Source organism: Fringilla coelebs (genome assembly GCF_963513975.1).
Source record: "Fringilla coelebs genome assembly, chromosome: 3".
NCBI classification, from domain to species: domain Eukaryota; kingdom Metazoa; phylum Chordata; class Aves; order Passeriformes; family Fringillidae; genus Fringilla; species Fringilla coelebs.
Window position 1 is genome coordinate 114152298 of NC_140030.1, and position 19238 is coordinate 114171535.

Sequence of the window (19238 nt, forward strand, 5' to 3'; positions counted from 1 at the left end):
ACTTCCAGCCATGGCTTGATTTACATTGTGAAGTCTCTTATGCCCGCCTGGAATTCACATGCAACTGATACCAGTAATTTACAATAGCTCTTTGACATAGTTTGAGATGCAATGTCAGCCCATTAGCTTTATGTATGAAGCAACAGTAGCAAGATGGCAACCAGACAAGAACCAGAGTAAGAAAACCATTTGAGTTGAATCTTGGCTCCAACAAAGCACGATTCTCAACAACTTCAACAGGGCCAGAATTTAACTGCAAGCCACTCTTGGAAGTGAGACAAGAGAGAGTATGTGGTAAAGCGAACGTGGGAGGAGTGGAATGTAGAGGGGGGAAGGAAGCATCCACTCGAGGATCTTCTAACAACTGCATTGATCAGAGGATGCTTTCAGAGCTATTGAAAAGTCACACAAGGCCTACTAAACCTACTTTTATTGTTGAGAGCTCTCACGGGGTCTTTACGATTCAGTGGCAATTAGGGCAAAAGAAAATCCTGGACATCAAAAAAGCCCACTCTTCTCATTGTATGATGACAATTGTTTTGTTCTAATAGTTTTCTTAACTAGTTCTACAAGGCTTACTCTGCAGCTCTGGGAAAGCTGACTAAGTCGAGCCGTGCAGCACAAAGGAGAAGCTTTGTGCAGTGCAGTGACTGGAGTGACCTACGGACGGGTAAGTGACAGCAAAGCTGGAGCAGGAATGCAGATCAGGAACATATGCAAGAGCATGTCTGCACTTGGTCAAATGCACTGCTGAGAAATGAGGCAATTTTGTCTGAAGACAATTGTACTTCCAGAACATGAAAGCAAAGAAAGGGTTCATTGTGTAGCTTTGGAAATGAAGTTGTTTCATGAAAAAAGATGAGCTCTAATAATAGTAAAAGTGGCAGAAACCCAGTCTGAAACAACTCCCAGATCCTACTATAAACTAGACTTTCATTTTTAATTCAGGCATCTTTCATTTTTAATGTTTCACTACTGCTGCAGCATCTACTTTCTTCTCCATGTAACACTCTGTATCCAAGAAATCCCCCAGCCACTGCTCCATGACTGTGCTGGGCTAGAGTCTGAAATCACAGGTACTGCAGCAGTGCTGAATGAGATTGGTTGTGGCTACTTCTAACAGGCCACGTGATTTGTCTCAAGCAACAACTGCTTTTCTGGAATGAAGAATTAATAGGACACCCCATGTACATTTAAAAAAATGTAAGGAGCAGATCTGCACAGAGCAGTTCCCAAGCTATGCTCTCCTCACCAACTGAAACATAAAAGCACAGCACTGTGCACGCTTCTCCAAGGCCTTCCTCTCACGAGGCATGAAGCCCATTTCATTCCTGCATGGCTGCCACCTTGGCACTCCAAAGTGGACTGCAAGAAGCTGCTGTAGGACTTCTGTAAGATGGACCAGAGTGCTGCTGCCTCCTTGCTGAAGGAAAAGGCCTGTTGTGTCAACAAAAGCTTTGAGTTGAGATTCACACTCTCTCCTGTGGCTTTTACCACACACACACAGTGTGAAAAGCCCTAGGCTGAAACAGAGCTGATTTTGCCCACCTCCTTCAGTAACAGCAGGCAAAAAGCAGAACAGCTCATGTGCCAAGAGACCCTGTGCAGCTTCCTCTAGCCACAGGAAAAGCTGAGCAGAATGGTTCTGAAACCAACCAGTCACATTCCAGGAGAAAGATCCCCACCCTTGATTTCCAGCCAGCCTAGCCAGGTGGTGTCTGGTAAATATTTTTTCAGCCCCTGCATACAAACCCCCAGACATCCAATTCCCAAGGAAGAGCTTGTAGTAACTCCTCGTTCTCATCTGCAGTCATCAGATGGATATGGATATCAAGTCTTACACAGATTTTAAGTTGTTTTCTTTTTTTAAAGCAGTACATTCAGTTTTGAGAAGTGCTTAGAGAGTTTATGGAGAGGTCTCAAGTGAACAAGACTTAGGCTTCTGAATATTGGTCCTAATTTAAAAGAACAAAACAAGACCAAAAAAATGAAACAACGAAACCAAACAAAGAAATCCCTTGGCTTTTACTCTCCCAGAGGAGAAAGAAGGAATTAACAGCATCTATTTTTAGGCATCACAGTATTGGTGCCTAGGTGAGCAAGCTACTCATCCTCTGCAGGCAACATGAGTGAGACAGGCTGCTGCAGAGCCTGGAGGCACTGCTCCAAGCTGTCTGGGGGAGAGCTTTCCCCTCTCCTTGTGCTCTAACTCACAGCAAGCTGGTGAGGCTCCCAGAGGTCTTTCAGTGCCTGGGACACAGAGGTGTCAGAACGAAATAAGCCAGAGGAAGGAATACTTACTTGTGGAGTTATCATTGTAATCCCACGCCTCAACAAGCAATGTGTAGGATCTCTGCAAAAGAGAAATAAAAGTTAGTTTCAAAGCCACACATGACTAAGGGAAAGAAAAAAAAACCTGCCAACAATTTTAATTATAAATTCTGGTCTCTACCCCAAAGAGATCCTTGAACACAGAAATAAGTAAAAGATTATGCTTGAGACAAACACGATCTTCTTGAAACCCTGTAAGCTACCTAATCCAGTCTGACTTAGAAGACCTTTCACCTTGGATAGCTCATCTTTGTCATCATTAAAGCATCTTATGTACTTAACCAGGAAGTGCAGCCTTTGACACTGCACTCCAGCCGAAATAAAGCATGTGGGACAACTGCACATGGAAGACAGAAAGCACCGGGATAGCACAGCAGCATCAAAAAGCCCCAAACCAAACCCCCACTCTCAAAAACTGCTTCAAAAGAATTTTAGTTACAGAAAATAGTCTCGATGTCCCTTCCCCCAGCCATCCTGAAAGCAAGGAGTGTTGCTAAGATTACTGTGCCCTGCCTTGACAGCGCAATCTCCAGGGGCTTTGCTTTTCAGCACCCCCTTTGAAAGCTTTGTCCGCACGAGGGCCATCGCAGCTCCCACAAGTATCAGATAACGGAGGGACGGACTGATGGATATGGAAGGGGGTGGGGTGAGAGAGAAGCACTGTAAAACAAAGGCTAAGAAAGCCTCCTTGGAAGAGCAGGGAAAGGGAAACCCGCTCTCCACCCGTGTCCCTTTTACAGATGCTCCAAGCTGCCAATGAGCTCTGTAGCGCTCCAGCAATAATAATCATAAGCATAAACTGACTGAAGTGACTCCATGGGCTGGAAAGATGCCAGCTATTACATCTAAGCCACCTTTATCTTCAATCCTAACTTGAGAACAAGACCCATTAAAACATCTCCTCCTCCAGCTCTACCCCGAGATATTATTATCCAGGCTGTATCTTTCAAAGTTGCCATTTAGCCAGCCAAACTTACACAATGATTAAAAACCAAAACAAAACACCTCCTATCCAGAAAGGCGGGGGAAGGGGGGGGAAGCTGAGGAAAAATAAAAAAATAAGCAAAAAATATGACTTGAAAAGTAAAAAATATAATAACTACAGATAAGGCAATAAATGTAACATCTTTCTGGAGAGCAGAACAATAACACTACAAATAAAAATTCTGTGAAGAGTTTTGATGCTTTGCCATAGCAACTGGGCATTACAAGGCTTATTTCTCCTTAACCGTGTCCATGTTCAGTCACAGGCTGCTCATTTGTGGTCTGCAGTGCCTCTCTGTAACAGAGACCAAAATACAGTTCTGAGAGTGAGCTGCTACAAGGTGCCTGGGGGTAAGGTAGAACTCTCACTTCTGAAGAGGAGGGGAAACAAAAAAGGAGGAAAAAAAAAAAAAAGAAAAAAAGAGAACAAGTGTTGGAGCAGACTGCTTTCTCACGACTGGACACAGCATGAGGCTCTGAATGAAAACCCAGTTTATGATGGACACCGGCTTGCTGCACAGCCTAAATATGTTTCATATTCAAAGCAGACCAGGATTCCATTCCGTTCACTGATAACTGTGGGAAAATGCTTCCAAAGTAAGCAAAGCTGGGCAAGCCAAGACATGCACCCAAACTTCTACGCCGAGGCTCCATTGGCCTGAACCATTTTTGGTTAATATTTCATGAAAAGTTAGATGTTACTTATTTCTGTTCTAAACCAAGTCTGACAACCTGAAAAAAACTCTGAAAATCAAATAAACCAAAATGCAACTCGATCATCTAACACTGTTTAAAGCAGATTTAAGAAGTCCTTGCACAAGTCAGCAGTGAAAAAAAAAAGAAAGAACCAAAACAAACAAACAAAACCAGAATAGAACTCCCGAGCCATATTACAGATGCAGATTGCACTATCTTGGGTGCTTCCTCAGTGGTTTAATTACCAACATTAAGCAGCACAAGCTCAACATGTTACTGCAAGCTTGACAAAAAATATTATGATATAGAGAATGAATTATGACAACGAGCACTACTTCCAATAAAGTTAAGGATGTTTTCCTTTCGGCCTTGCATAATTGTTTTGGAAGATATTTTGTCTAAACTCATAGCAACAGTTCCCTGCTGGTTCTCAGGACTGTTTACCAACACACCTAGCCCTTAAGGAAAGGAAAGGCTGAATCCTAACTGTGAGTGCTACTGTTGCTAGATACTTGTGTGACCACTTTCCACTACCACACAGGAGTTTGGTTAAAACAGAGGAGAAGGCTTCAGCTGACCTGGATGGAAACAAAATGAAGGAGGAACAGACCAACCCTGGCAATTCCCTTGTTTCTAACTGCCCCCTCTCATTTTGTCTGAATGTATTAAATGAAGAGTCCCTGTCCTGAAAAGGGGTTATACAAAGAATGGCATTTGATCCCTTGGCTCTCTCTCAGCATAGGGAAAAGACCAAAAAAACCCAAAACTTCGTGTTCAGAATGGTACACTTCTAAACAAAAGCCACACAGACACCCAGAGCCTCACACCAGTAGCAAACCCCCTTCAACAATCTAACTATCACATACCTCTAGCTAATTCCCTCAGCCCCCTCTCCCCGGAAAGGAGCTCTGTGCAAAGCTGCACTGTTGAGATTTTTTAGAAGTGCATATCATCCCCACTCTATAGATCAAGGATTCAGATATCTCAGGAATGACTGCTTATAGTGAGGAGGTTTAAGTTTTCCCATGCCCATAGATGACCTCTGCCCGTCTTTGAATAAATATATATCCAGACACAAGAATTCCACATCATGCACCTTATTCCATCAAAGCCATGTCCTAGGCAACAAGGCAGCAGTGAACTCTCCAGAGTCACACCCAATTAGCCACTGTAAACCTGAGCTTGACCAGAAGGCAGGGATTCTGGCTTGAGAGGAAAGGCAGCTTGAAAGGAACAGCAAGTCCTTTGCAGATCAGTCCAGAGGCTGAAAGGCAGCATGGCCAAATTTAAGCAGAACTTCTATGAGTAGAGCTAGGAGAGGATGAAAATGGTCAAGTTCACACTCCAAGGAACAAAGTAAGCATCAGTGTGCAAGAGCTGTTCTCCTCAATGACAGGACACTGCATCTTGATCCACTGATAGTAAGAGACTGCACAGACCCGAAACCCATCAGAAATTGTCCCTTTTAAGGATCTCAAAGGGTAATGCAACCTCCTTTCTGGTTATTTAAATGAATCCTGGCAGCTGCAGGTAAACAGGTGTTTAAAGCTCTCTGCTTGATTACCCTCTTCCCTCCCTTCACCCAGACATCCACCCAAAGGAGGTGCTTTTGTACTCTGGCTTCTAAAGGCGCTCTGCGAGTCAGTGGGCCAGAGCAAGATTAAATCATCTGGCTCCTCAATGAAGCGCTGCCTTCGTTTTCAAAGGTTTTCAAAGGGCTTGCAACTCGTCTAACTCCTTTCCCTCCTAGCCCTGTGGTTAGAGCGTGCAAGAGCTTTGCTGAGCATGTGAAACCATGACTAGACAAATGCAGTGGGAAGTTTTGCATTCAGAGCGCTGCGACTGCTCCTCCTTTGCCAAACAAGGAGAGCAGGTTAAGCCCAGCCGCCTTCTCATGCTCTGCACAGCTGTGAGCGCCAGCTTGAGAACAGAGCTCACACACACTCCATCTGCACCCAGGGCGGACGCCGAGGACACCGGCACAGCAGGCCACAGGCATCCAGCTGTGACACCTGCACGAGGGAAACTGAGGCACGTTTCAGCGTGCCCAGGGGCCAGGCAGGAGGGCGTCTCTGAGCAGGGTTAAAGCTAGCCACAAACCCACTTCCTCTGACCAGCACCAGGACTGTCTCTGGGGTACCCTGTCACTCCACGGTGACACTGCGCAGATGCATCGCCGCACTGTGCCACGGTCGGTCAACTTTGACAGCTGAACATCCTTCAAAGGAGTTAAAGGCAACTGGCTCCTCACCCAGAGGATATACGAACATACTCCAGAAAAGGAGGAAAGCCACCTAACCCCCTTCACCTTTTGTGAAATGGAACATCATCAGGAAGCTCCTCTTTGGGACAGCCTACATAAGGACAAGGCAACACCCTACAAAGCTGTTACTCCCTCAACCGGGTGAATATAAACAAAGCCCAAGCCGTGGCAACCTCTCTCATGCCTCAAAGCCTATGGCCAAGAGCTCAGCTGAACCTGAGCAGGCAGCCCAGCCAAGAGCCTCATCAGAATATGCCCACACCAAAACACAGCACGCTGCTCCTTTAGGCTTCATCCTAAGCAGCTCCTTTGCTGCTCTAAGTGCCAGTAAACCCTGCAGTGCCACAGAAAGGAGACATGGAAGTGAACTGAACCATATCAGCAGCCCCAGGAGAGACGTGTCCCCCATCCTGCCTTGGCAAGGGAAGGCAGCAGCCCAAGTCAAGACCTTCGCGCACCAGGACGACCACCCTCCTGCCAAATGATGGAGGACACAAAAGTACCGCTATCCAAACTATGCATACGCTTAAGCATCCAGTAAACCAGGCTGATCTCTGATCTGGCAAGCCTGCTGGAATAATGAGTATCCTGTGAATACATAATGTGCTGAAGTTGCCATTGTGTGAAGTAAGTCCATGGTTTGTCTGGGAGCCGAGCAATGCTGAGTCTACTGCTGCTTCCTGTTGCTTGTCCTGTATTAGCATTATTTTTGGATAGCCCCCATTATGTTCTGTAATCCTCACTGCAGTCAGTATGGCCACACTATTGTTCTTGGTTAATATTAGCAGTCAATGCCTCTGTCTGGGTGGCCGGACTACAATGTACTCCAATCATAAAACTAGCATGCATTAACCGGACAATGTACTGGGCTCAGGGGGCAGACTTGGGGTCTTCCCTCCACCCCTTCTTCAAAAAAAAAAAAAAAAGGTAAAAAGTATTGTAGCTTTTTTTCCCCCCCTTTTTTCCCCCTCTCTTTTTAAGCTAATGATTTCAAGTGATCTCAGCTACCAGGGTGCTTCATACAACAGCAGCATTTTAATCAGCACCTTATCTAGTTACGGAGTTATTTTCTCACGGAGCCCCACTTGTCAAAGAGCAGCAGATAGGCCAAAATGTCAATGGTTGCTTTCAACCTTCCCCAACAAGCAGATTACCTGCCCTTATCAGTCCCCCTACCTGTTTAAAGCATCCCACTGATAATTAAATGCACCAGTTACAAAAGGGTGGCAAGGTTAATAGACAGAATACCTAGTAGCCAGCCAAGCAAAACAGTCAGGTTCACATGGAGCAAGCCTGAACAAGAAGCCTTTCTACTTATTTACCTAAGTGCCTAAGAACTGGGTTGAGCTGGTAAAGGACTCTGGATGTTTGACTATTTACAAACCACTTTAACCACTTCTATCCACTTTTTGCAGTTTCTTCTGAACACTACAAGAATAATGAGTGTAATTTACGCTGCAGAATAGTGACCACAGAACCATGAGCTCCACAGACTAACAAGAAACAAATGCAACAGCTTCTAGTTTTGACATCTTTCCTCGTGTTAAGACACAGGGGTTACGAGTTAAATTATTAGAACAGAGTCAATTAACATATAAAACTTCTGTGCATCTAGAGAAATTCAAAGGCAAGCTTAGTTTCAGTTTTCAAAACCAATCCTATAATTTGTGTTATCTATAGAGATACCTCTCCTTATCTACAGAGAAGTACTTTTAAGAACTGTAGCTTAAGGCTTTTGCTTCGCAGGGCATCACAACTGCGTTAGGAGTGAAGCTGGAATAAACAGCTCAGAGCCAAGTTCACCAGCTTTAGAACCAGCTGACTCCTACTCCAGCCTCCAGCCCACTGGGAAGCGGTGTTTCCTTGAGGGAACTGCAACTTGAAGTATAAAGCATCGATTTTATGCAATTCATTTTCAGCCATGCTGACTTCCAGCTGCATAAACAAGCTGACAGTGCTGGATGTGTGCAGCCTGAGAAAGTTTAGGAATAAGCTTCAGTGTCAAGCTTAATCCAGCTGCCACTGAAGTTAAACTGGAGCAGTCCTTTATTATAACAAGAACAAAAATTCTAGGAGCAGGCAAGATGAGGATTTATTTTTAGACATATTATGTTAATATAGTCAAATGGTTTTACCATGAAGATGAAGCTCTGAACTGGCTGGAACATTAAAAAAAAAATCTTTAAATATGTAAGAAGTCCAAAACCTCTGAATGGCTGCATCACTTCTCTCCCAGTCCTGGGAAAGAAACAGCCTTGTGATGCTAATTATGCTTCAGATGTCACTTAATACTCCCAGCTCTGTTTTGAATAGTAATCCTCGGCAAAACATTACACTTTGAGTGCTAAGATTTATTCTTATATTATTAATCAACAATAAATGACAGAGTATGGATTTGATTAATATGCATCTTGCTATTATAAAAATTTCTTCTGATCTGCCCATGCTCCAAGATGACTTACCATGCATTTCTCAAGAAAAGCTTGAACAATAATCTAGCATTTGCTTCTATAAGTTTTCAAGAAGTTAACTGGACGGAGAGAAGAAACAAAATCAAAAGCCAAATTTTAGTCCTATGACTGTGACATACTGGACTTAAAAGATAAAAAGCAGATGAGTGTACTGATATTTTTTCTCAGATTCAAAAGGCTGTTATTTTTAATATCAGCTGCAGATTAGTATTTTGGATGCCTCGTGTCAAGAGAGAGGGAGTAAATTCACAAAGCTTAAAAAACACTAAAGGTCTTTTACTATGTCTCTGTAGCCACAGAAAACAATGCCTACCCAGAAAACATATTTTACATCTTCAGGAATCAAGACCACTAAGATTTGTCATAAAAAAGGGGCTATTTTATTTTTTTAAGTTGACTATTTTTATTTTAAAGTTGAAATAAGATGTTCAAAACTCTTTTAAATTGTATTTTATGCAAAACTCACTGAGATGCTAGAGGGTTTTTTCCACCTCAGTAGCTTCCTGGTGTGTTGGTGCAATTGGCCCCAATATTAAATAATTACAAGGAGCATAATTTTGGGATAAACAAGCAGTTTGAAATTGGAGCTATGCATACCAAAGGAGTTGCCAAGTTTGACCTTCTTACTCAGTCTCGCCAAACCCCCAAAAGATCTTTCTTTACATAAAAGCAAAGTGTAGTGTTAAGTTTTGCTTAGTTAATTGATGCTCAGCTCCCTCAAGGTGCAGCACCCATCACACTTGGGGCTCTTTAAGAAAGGCCAGAGGTTTGATTCATGTGAGAGAAGAGCATGTGTCTGCCTTGGAACCAAACTTGTTCAGACAGAGCACTTTGACAAGTGGAATATGGAAATGCTTTTGTTCCGTACTTTTTTATACGGCTTCATAAAGCCAAGCTTGCCTGTCAAGAAAGTCAGTGAAGTCCCAAAATGAATGTAAGAAGCAAGCCTTGGTGCATTTTACTTTTTTTAGTCATCATCACTATTGTTTCAATGCACTGAAGAATTACCAGCTACTACAGGGGCAGCTTTCTGATCCACTCCAGTTCCTTTTTGCTGGGCTGCTGCCCTGTTTCCTAGCAACTTACTCAAACCTCCCATCACTTAAATTAATTTACGGCCCACCGTCTCCACACCCATTACTCACAGGGGAACGTATCAAAACTGACAAGAGCAAACCCCATAAGTTATTAATAAGACTCTGACACTTCGAATCTACATTACAACTGCAAGCTCCCTCTAACAATACTTTTAAAGCGCCCCATTCTCTCCCCTTCCTCTCCTGCATGATGAATAAAGGCCTCTAATGCAATGCAACTATTTTTCACAAATGGCATAAGGGGGCAGCTTGACATGGGAAGAGGCTTCTTCTTTTTAACTTTTTTTTAAGTAGTCAAGGCAACAAGACTTCTGAATGTTACTACTGACTCAAGCTGGAACATCCAAGGGAAACCTCCCTCAGAGCAGAACACAATCCAGAGAAGGGCATGAATTTTCAAGTGCAATATGATTAACATTTTGGTCTAGCTCTTACAACCTCTACTGTAATTTTCAGCTGAATGTATTCAAAAGATACCTCTCATGATCAGCCACATGAGTAAATGCAATGCTAATCTCAAGCTCTTACTGAAGTCAACAGTATTCAGCCACCTAAAGAGTTTTTTAAGTTCTGAAATTTCAGCATCAGATTAGAGCTGACTAAATTAAGTTTACTACTTTATCCGTAGAGCTTTGAAAATGCCTGAAATGATTTGTGTACACAATTTTAGTACAAATAAGAGCTTTGCCACATTAGATATTCTTTTGTTCAAATGCCATTTGGAAGTCACAATGGCTAGCATAAAAGCTGTGTCCTGTGGAAGCTAAAGCTGGGAAGCAGGCTTGATAATTGCACACGGACTATCATCAGCATCTCAAAAAGTGCATTTCTGCCTGGGAAAATGCAAGAGCTTATTCCAAAATTCCAGGCTTATGAACCAAGGGTCTCAAGTTGTTGAGTTTTACCCATTTCAAAGGTTGCACTGGAGTTTTGCTGCTGCTGCTCCAGGATTCCAGTGCTGAATGAGATTCAGCAGGACAATAGAAGCATTTCTTTTACTAAGATGCAGGCAAGCTTAAAAGACTTCTCCCAGGGTCCCCACCCCCCAAACCCACCCTCTACACAGAGATTTCCCTTCCAAACCCTATGAAGACAGAGGCTGCTAGAAGGAACATGTTTAGTTTTCACACCATTTTTATATGCTTACCTATAGATGCAAGACAGACAGATTACTGGGAGCTAGTTTAAAAAAAATTCTTGATATACCTGACTTCTCTGACAGAAATCAAAATCTGCAACACAAGCACTACAGCCATTGGCAGAGCTTCAAATACTTCAGATTTTTACAAAGCCCTTTATCCCTTTGATGGCATATTTGATAACAGTTTTATCTCATTTCATGTTAGGGGGAAAAAAAGAGAAAGAAAAGGGAAAGAAATAAAGGACAGACTTGTACTTCCAACAGAGAATACTTTTGTTAACTCTGCTATTGTACTCTGTAATACTATCTCCTTAAAAACGGAGACTTAATTTCTGCCTTGTGCCTCTTGGGCCCTCGATATTCCACAAGTCCCGGCTGACAGCCGAGGCAGGTAGGAGGCAGCACAGGACACTTGAACACACGGCAGCCTGCAGCACTTGGCGGCAGGACCACAAAGTGGGTGTCTACACCACAACTGCAGAAGGAATGCTTTTGGGGCGGGCTTTCCTAGCCCCAGAAGAAGTCCAGGCCCTCCCAGCAACCAGTCTTTATCTGACCATGAAGGGCCAAGCTTTGGAGGGTGCAGGCATGCTTCCACCTCGCCAGTAGCGAGAGTGGCAGAGGATAGGAAATGAGATTCTCCCCTCCCTGCATGCACATTCAGCGCCCTCCTCCCCTCCCAAAAATGACCTTAGGCATCTAGGTTAGGATGACTGGATTTACAAAACTGCTGAGCATCAACATACCCCAAGGCAGTTGGTCGGAAATTGTCTGCTCAGCACCTTTGCAGAAGGGGGTGTGCGTGGCAGGGGGGAAACAGTTTTGTTTCCTAGGTGACCTCAAAATAAAAGTTTTAGGAGCAGAAATTTGGGAGCGTTCAGCGTTCGTACCCCAGCACCCCAGAGAGGCACCTCAAGAGCCAGCCAGGAGCCCCCCAGTGCACACAGCACTGCCAGGCACAAAAACTGTGCACCTCCTGCCACCCGAGGCCACGGCACTCGTCCGTGTCCACACATCCTGGGGCCCTGAGCCTGCTTCTCTGGGTCTGGCCTGCGTGACGGCTGTTTCGGAAAGATGCTCCTCACTTTCTCTGCACGGAGCTGAGGGCTGCTCTGCAGAGCTGGCCATCAAAGCCTCAACCATCCTAAGCACCCCAGAAGAAACATGCAGCAGCAATGTCTGAGTGCTTTTTCCAGCCAACAACAAAGCAGCATCACTGATGAAGGAAGGGGTCACCCATCCTCCATCTCTCTGCTCTAAGGGGCTGACCAGTATTTACTAGAGTGGACAAGGCTGGAAAAGTGCCTGGGAAAAAGCCCCACCTCCTTGAGCCACCGAGTTTTGCACACAACTAGGGGGAAGCCAGAATCTCTGGACCGCCAGAGGCAGGTAGCCAGGAAAAGGTGTGCTGTGGGGAGGAGTGGGTGAAGTGCACCAAAAGCTGAAGCCAGGCTTTTCTCAGTGTTCAGCTTCTGGAGTCCACAAGCACCTCCAAACACAGCCAGCTTCTCCGGGAAGCTGGCAACTACTTCACCCAGAACAGCAACAGCAGCTCCCATCCACAGCGAGCAGTGCAGTGAGATTTCCCCTTGGGAGAAGCAGGAAGCCTTCCCAAACACACTCCGGGGAAGGAGGCCAGCTATGACACACACTTTTCACACGGGATCCCTCTACAGCCCCTAACCCACTGCTCTTTTGGCTTAAGCCCAAGACTACACTGGTTAAGAAAAAAAAAGAAAAAAATTGAACTTCTGACCTTCTAAGTCTCAAGAGACTTATTCATGCTGTAAAGTGCAGAGATACTGGGTTTGCTTCCCTGACCCATTTAGATCCCCCTCACTGCACATCTGACTTTCAAATTTAACAGGCTGTGCATTGTGAGCCCCAGGGAACAAAAACAAAAACACCACCACATTTTACTCATTTCTGTGCTGCAGATTCCCGATGCTCTTGCCAAGATGCCCGCTCCCTCCCAAATCCTGATCCCTCTTCCCTTGGCACAAGAAGTTAGAGCTCAGCTCACTAAGGACATCTCAAGCACCATCCAACAGAGCCAGAGCCGCTCAAGAAACTCACCGGCCAGGCGAAGCTGAAGGGGATAACGATCCGGTTCTTTTCATTATTCCGGCTGTACTTTAAATTGAAGGTATTTCCTCCGATGACAGGAGTGGATTTGGATCCGAAGCTGCAAGGACCGCCAGCAGTGACCCGCGATTGATACTCCTTCAGGCAAACTTTAAAATAGGTGTCACACTCGTCTCTGGTGCATTTTTTATCTCCTGGGTTTCGGGTGCCATCGCAGCAATTTCCATTTTGCAGTTCACCATTCACATTTTGCATGGATAAGATCTCCAACTCGAACTGTCCCGACGCTAAAGTCACCTGTTAATCCCAAGAAAGAGCCGAAGGAAAAAAAACAAACAGAACAAACGAAAAAAAAAAAAAAAAAAAAAAAAAGAAACAAGAGATAGTTACCTAACCTTTTTCCCCCAAACAAAATCTACAACAACTCTGAAGACAATAAAAAGTAATTTTTAGTGTGCTTTCAAGAAGCACATGCATAATGTTAAAAAAAAACCAAAGCTAACCACTCCAAGCTTTCCCCTATCAGACATCCATGAGAAGGGCTCATGAATCACCCAACTAAATAACGCCATTAATGACAAAAAACAACCTTAAGTGCCAGCTCCGAAAAAAACAGCGCGAGGAAGGCTTCCAAATGGTTAGGAAATAAAACTAAACTAAACCAAGAGTGCAATACGCGAGGAGCAAACCCAGCAAAAGGATGTAGCTCATAATGCACTGCCTGGAAAGGCACCCAACCACCCCTCTGCCTCCTCCGGGGTGCAGCTAAGTCGGAGACGGCTGGAGCTGCCCAGCTGAGACTCAGACCCCGCTCATTAATCACCCCAGCTGTGCTGCTATTAAGTTGATTTAAAAAGAAAAAAAGTATTAAAAAAAATAAAAGGGAAAAAAAAGTGATTTTCGGGGGGAAAATAAAAGCGTTTGCAGTAATCGCGTTTCTCTTTCCCAGGAATTTCAAGTCTCGCTGCACGGAGCACTCCCGCGTTTGCCATCTCCAGAGAGAAGTCAGGGCAGCAGCTCCGCTCCGGCCGGAGGAGCCGTGCAGAAGCGCCCGTGCGGGATCTCGCGGACCCATCTCCCGAAGCTCGGCGGAGGAGCGCGGAAGCCGTGCCCGGTACGTACCTGGGCCCGCAGCGCCAGGAGCAGGGTGAGGATGGAGCACGCCGCCGCGGCTGCCCGCCGGGGCGCACGCATGCCGCCGCCGCCGCCGCCGCGCTGCCCGCCCGCCCGCCTGCAGGGCCGCCGCCGCCGCTCGCTCCGGGTCGGGACGGGACGGGACGGGGAGGGCCAGGAGGGAGGAGGAGGAGGAGAAGGAGGAGGAGGCGGAGGAGCTGGTGGAGAAGGAGGAGGAGGCGTCGCTGCTGCTGCTGCCACCGCCGCCGCCCCGCTCTAATATACCGCGGCGCACCCGCGCCGGACAACGCCGCTTTTCAAGCGCTTTCAATAGCGCCCCGCTCTTCAATGCAAAGCAGCCCGGCCTCCTTTTATCCGCCTTATTCTCTCGCCTCCCCTCTTTTCTTTCCCTTTTCTTTTCTCTCTCTCTCCTTTTTTTTTTTCTTTTTGTTTTATTACGGCGATTATTATCCCAGTCCTTTTATTTCTTGCGGCGGAGCCCCTCGCCCCCCCGAGACACACATACACACACACACACACGCGCACGCACGCACACTCACTCACTCATTCACACACACACGCACGCACATGCAGCACACGCACCGCCCCGCAGCCGCCCGCCCGTCTGGGAGCGCCCCCGCCGCTCCGCTTCATCTAGCCTAGGGCGGCAGGCGCATGCGCCCATCCATATGCATGAGGGGGACAGCAGGAGGAGGGAGCGGAGGAGGGGAATGGCACGGGCAGGGGTAGGCAGGTACCGGCGGGAGGAGGCGGCAGCGGGAGCTGCGGCTCGCGGCTCCCCCGCCTGAGGGAGGCGGAGCGCCTCGGCTGCCCCGAGGGTCCGTGCCTCGGGAAGTGCCGCTCCGCAGGTGCTTCCAGCGCGACCTGGAGCAGGAGGAGCCGCGCTGAGGCGGCCCCGGCGCTCCCTCAGCGGCGCTCGCGGCTGAGGGCTTTTCCCGCCCCGCCGCTCGCTGAGGGGACGCGCGGGTCCTGCCCGCCCGGGAGCCGCAGCCCGTTCCTCCTCGCCTCCTCGGCGCTGGTGGAAGGAAGAACAAAGCACGAAGCATTTTCGGGAACACTTTTTGCGGTGTGAAACCTTTCCCCTGGCACTGGCCGGCGGCGGCCGCCCGCCCTTCCCGGCCCTCGGTAGCTGAGGCGGGGCGGGCCGGGGGGCGCTGCCGGAGCGGGCCGGCCGCCCTGAGGGGACGGGAGGCGCGGCCGGCCCGCGACTCTCAGGTAGCCCCGGCCGGCCGCTGTCGTGTGGGAAGCGGAGGTGGCAGTCGCCACCGTGCGACTCGTGCCCGCTTCAACACGAGGTCGCGGCGCCGCTGGCCTCCCGCGCTCCAAGTGGCAGGAAAGATCCCTCAGCTGATCGGTGCCGGTAGCACAGTGCTGGCAGAGGGCCGAGACCATGAGGGACCCTGTGCCCGCGCTGCAGAGGCTCATCCCAGTTTTCAGGTGGGTGCTGAGGTTGTTTTGCCACACATCCTTTGAGGAGCAAGGTCCAGAGCCACACAACCAGGTGATTTACTTAAGGGACTCCCTGACGCAGGTTGCTGAGAGGCCCAAAAGTTTGCACAGTAGCAAAAAGAGTTCAGACTGGTTCCCAGAGGAAGAGCCGCACATCAAAGGGCATCGAACAAAAAAAGAAAACCCAAAAAAACCCCACCTCTAACTTTGTCTCTTGTTTGGGAAGTCCCTGGACTGCGAGTCTAGAAGTTGGGTGACTGTGCTGGGAACTCTCTGCATCACTGTCCCTTTCTTCCTGAGGTGCTGGCGACAGGAACTTGGCCTACATGACGTTTGGTCTGACCCAGAACAGCTATTCTTATGTCCCGATCTATTCCACCCTGATCTTACACAGTAGATGAGTGAATGTCTATTTTATACACCAGAGTCAGTGGTACAGAGGGAAACAAGATTTCTGACCTAATTTTATATCCTTTGTTTTCATTTCCTATGGCAAAAGCAAAGTGCCTGTTCTTGGCTGTGGTGAGGTCTGTCCTGTTATGGGGTGCCCCAGGCTGGAAAGCTGGTAGTATTTGTGCCCCTCACCTTAGAACTGTGCTCAGACTTCCACCTGACTCCTGCAGATCCTGTTCCCATTGGTGAGCTCATGGCTTAGATCACACTCTGGTGATTTTGGCACACCTGTGAGGTGCGCAGTTGCTGAATTCTCCTTCCAGCCTCACTCAGCCCCCAGGTTCCAGCAGTGTTGGTCGTACCTCACCGGATTCATTAACTTTTCAAAGGCTGGTAAACCATCATGGTGTTTAATCTGCAACATGGCTGCAGTTTGGTGATACCAGTGCCTCTCTTCTTTTTTCCCAGTGGGTGTTGGTTAGCTTCCACAGCCTGGTTAAAAGTTATTCATTCCCAAGTGCCACACATCTGCTCCTCTGGGCCTTTAAATATCCTGCTGCTGCTGGTATGCTCTGTACCTTTAGGGCAGGTCTGGAGTTGGCCTTTCTGTAAAAGGTTACTCCACCTGTTTGACTCCAGTGCTTAGGAAATCCAGAGTTCTCTTTCCCACAGTGCTTGTGACTCAGCAGTGTAGCTGCCCTCAAACAGAATTACTTGTCCAACAACTTAAAATGCTTTGCAAGCATTAATGAATTGTCTCCCGGTGTCTTGAGAGTATTAGTGATAGGTAAAGCAAGGCAGAGCATGAATCATGTGCAGAAGCACATTGCAAACCCTCTCCCTTGCAGCTCTGAAAGAAACATTGACCTCATGGAAATCAGCAGTAAAATCCCCCTAAACTTATTTAGTCTAGGATTTCCCCCTTGGAGTCCCATCTCTTGTTTTTTTTTCCCTCTGGGCTGTCAAGAGCCCAGAGACCCAGTGGCCCCCTTGAGCCAATGCACAGTTGCCTGCAGCCTGAGCATCTTTTCAAGATGCTCCCTTCACTACGGCCACAGCAATGCGCAAACTGCTGCGTGTGCACAGGGCCCTGAGCTGCAGTTGCTTGGAGCAGCCTGAGACCGGTGCACATAAAATCCCTGCTGCAAGGCTCTCGCTGCACGTCTCACGAGGTGTGGAGCCGACGTGTCTTCCTCTGTGGCTGCTGAAGAACTTTTCAGCGTCTGGCACTGGGCTTTTTACATTGCGTAAAGTTACTTCCTGCTAATCTTCCTATTCCGACATAATTAGATCACATCCACATTAGAAGCCGTTACAGACACGGAGTGTGCCAAAGCCCGGCGTTACAGGCAGCGCTTCAATTCAGGCTTTGGGCCTGAATCAGCTCCCTAATATAGAGCTGTTCATTGAGGCCACTGGGAGATTGCCCAGGGCTTTGGTGGGACCAGGATCACAGCCTTTAGAGGGAGTGTCTGGCTTACGAGGGTCAGGTGTCGTGAAGTCAATTCTTTGTGTGAGGAAAGTTGTAATTTCCTTTTAAAGCTCAGTGACTCATTGAGCTGTGGCTGTGAACAATCCCACAGGATTTCCTTAGATTTGTGATACCTGAAGGTAAGCTTGGAATGGCGTCCCTGGAAAAGTTCTTCGTTCAGGGACCTGATGCATCTCATTTTCGAGTCGGTAACTAAACTTTTGTTTACTGCTGTAATGCAGATCAAGACAGTTGCATAATCATAGGGGACTGACACTGCATCAGCCTTCAATAAACCAGTTGAAGGACTACCAGAAAAGAATCTGTTGACATGTGGAATCTGTGGTCATAAAGAATTCATAAAGCTTAATGACCTCTTTTCACAGCAAACAAAGAGGCTAGAGGAGCCCTTTGTTCCTCCAGATTTTTATAAAAGTAGTTTTGCTCCTCAAAATTAGCCAATATAATAAATTTGCTGCAGTTTTAGATGTAAGTCATGACAAGCTGAGTGGAAGAGTGAAATTTCATCCACTCGGCTAATCCTTTATCTAGGAGTTAAGCCTCCCTGTTGCAAGGAGAAGGACATATCGCCACAGTCAATCATGGATGAGTGAGCTTTTAGATAAGGCCTTTCCTATAATACACCCACAACACTTCATTTTCCTCTGGCTGTTCTGGAAGTGACCTGCCCACTTGGGCGAGTGTCGCGGAGCAGAGATAGGGACTGCACCGTGCTGCTCGGCTGACACGCGTTTCGGAGCAACACATTCCAGCAGATGAACCCATTTGCACAGTTGAGTGATCTAAACTTAGAAAGCTAATTTCTCTAATTACAAAGTGAGACTGAACTCCTGTAAAGCTTTTCATCACCTGAGTGGAATGGGAATTGCGCTTCCATAATCATTTAATGCTTAGAAACTAATTAGGAAGCGTTTTGTGGGGAAGCCACACCCGGTGTTAGACTATTTCACAAATGGAGCAGGGGAGAAAACTACTACTGATGAGAAAGTTGAGCAAGTGGCAGAGGTTAGAGAAAGAGCACAGTTTACCCAACGCTGAAGAGTGCATTCCCACTTCCATGAAAGCATCGGTTCTTCCCAGTCAGGCAATTTCTTGAAGCCGTATCTTCAGACAAGCTTTCCCAATGTGACAAAAGCTTTTGGAGAAGAAGATGTTCTAGTAACCAGAGCCCCAAATCCAGTTTGCTGCCACAAGCCCTTACCTTCCCCTTTCCCTGGAGCATGTTGCTTCAGACAACTAAAATTTACAAGCTGCGCTGAGTTAATTGTGCATCTGCATTTTGTCACTGTGAAATTCCCACCTTAGTTTTTCTGTATGTTAGAAATGTTTCATTCCCCAGAATGAAAGTGAGGCACTAAATCTTTCAGAGGATACTTTGAGAACAATTAAAAAAAAAAAAGATTCTGGGGTACTCAGAAATTACTGCAGTGAGAACCAGTAAAGTCCCTGAAAGAGTTAAAGCTGTAGTACCAAAAAATACATCTGTTGTAGAGCATTTATGTTTTATCCAGCTGTAATTAGGTGAATCCATAACATTATTGCTTTCTGTCACAGCTTCAAATTGAGACCTTACTCCATTCCAGAGAATAGTGCTGCTTTTCCTTCAGTTTCCTTTATTTATATGCACATAAAACCTGCTGTCTGGTTGCTTCTCTGTTAACCCTTCAAGGATCAGATGCCTCCACATTAACCTGTGGGCCCA

At 46.7% G+C, this 19238-nt stretch overlaps 1 protein-coding gene across 1 annotated transcript in view; it reads right to left on the reverse strand.

The window, feature by feature from the left end:
• JAG1 (jagged canonical Notch ligand 1) overlaps positions 1-14760 on the reverse strand; it is a 36232-nt gene extending 21472 nt beyond the window's left edge. Inside the window, exons 1-3 of the mRNA XM_084201500.1 lie at positions 14191-14760; positions 13060-13365; positions 2302-2353 (exon numbers count right to left, since the gene is read on the reverse strand). Coding sequence (XP_084057626.1) covers positions 2302-2353; positions 13060-13365; positions 14191-14262 — 430 coding nt within the window. The 5' untranslated portion in view covers positions 14263-14760. The remainder of the gene's footprint in view (positions 1-2301; positions 2354-13059; positions 13366-14190) is intronic.
• Positions 14761-19238: the final 4478 nt, after the last annotated feature.